Source organism: Tupaia chinensis, unplaced genomic scaffold (genome assembly GCF_000334495.1).
Source record: "Tupaia chinensis unplaced genomic scaffold, TupChi_1.0 Scaffold000348_1, whole genome shotgun sequence".
Taxonomy (NCBI): domain Eukaryota; kingdom Metazoa; phylum Chordata; class Mammalia; order Scandentia; family Tupaiidae; genus Tupaia; species Tupaia belangeri.
The window spans coordinates 758,639-759,622 of NW_006159842.1; the positions used below are offsets into that span (position 1 = coordinate 758,639).

The window sequence follows — 984 nt, forward strand, 5'->3', positions numbered from 1 at the left end:
CGTCGCGGAGCCGGCCCGCTCCGCTCCCTCCTTCCCAGCGCCGACCCCCGGGCGCCCGCGGGAGCTCTTCTAGCCGCGGCGCTGGGTGCACGGCGGAGTCCCGCGACTGGTCGCGCTGGGAGCGAGTCAGCTCAGCGCTCGGACCCGGTCTTCGGTCACCTGGGAAGCCCCGGCTGCGGACTCGCAATGACTGGCATCCTCGTCGCGGCGCCGCGGAGGAGGCGCTTCCTTGCCGGTGGGTACGGAGCTGCCCGAGACTTTGGACGGGCATCACCCAATGGCTGCGCTCTGGCTTAGTCCTCTCCAGCCTCTGTGTCACTGAGGAAGTTTAAGCCACAATGAAAGATCCGAGATAACCAACGCGTTAGTGGCAGAACCTGGCCTCGACGCTTTACTCTGAGACCCATTTGTACGAGGACTATTCCAAACTGTAAAACGCGGCACACAGGACACCTATCTGCGGGACTGTGATTGGTTGAGCATGCGAACATCACCTCCTATCTGTGCTCTTGTTGAATCTTGTGCACCCTCCCTGACAGCTTCTGCCTGACAGCTTCTGCCGGAACTGAGGCGCCTCAGCCCCTGTCTGTGATTGGCGCTCCACACTCCCTTCTCTGTCACTTCCCAGCTCCCTAGAAATGCCAGCAGTCCTTGCAGAGCACTTTTCTTTTCTTTTTTGTTCTTTCTTCTTTCCTTCTCTTTTTTAATACATAATTTTAAAATATTATTTATTTATTATTTCTCACATGAGTTTTGCCAGAGAAAGACAGAATGAGAGAGGGAGAATTAAAAAGCAAGCCACCAGGCCCAGGACTCGAACCACAGTCGGCCATGTGGGAATTCCAGCACCTTAACTACGACACCACCTGCTGGTTCCTTTCCTTCCTTTCTTTTAAGGAAGTGTTTATTTAATTTTTATTTATTCCTTCATTTTAATTTTTTAAAATAAATTTATTTTTTAAAAGAATTATTTATTTTAACTTT

The 984-nt window shown here is 51.4% G+C and overlaps 1 protein-coding gene across 1 annotated transcript in view; it reads right to left on the minus strand.

Moving 5' to 3' along the window:
• HYOU1 (hypoxia up-regulated 1) overlaps positions 1–501 on the minus strand; it is a 14,074-nt gene extending 13,573 nt beyond the window's left edge. The window contains exon 1 of the mRNA XM_014589260.2: positions 160–501. Coding sequence (XP_014444746.2) covers positions 160–197 — 38 coding nt within the window. The 5' untranslated portion in view covers positions 198–501. The remainder of the gene's footprint in view (positions 1–159) is intronic.
• Between the last annotated feature and the right edge of the window lie 483 nt (positions 502–984).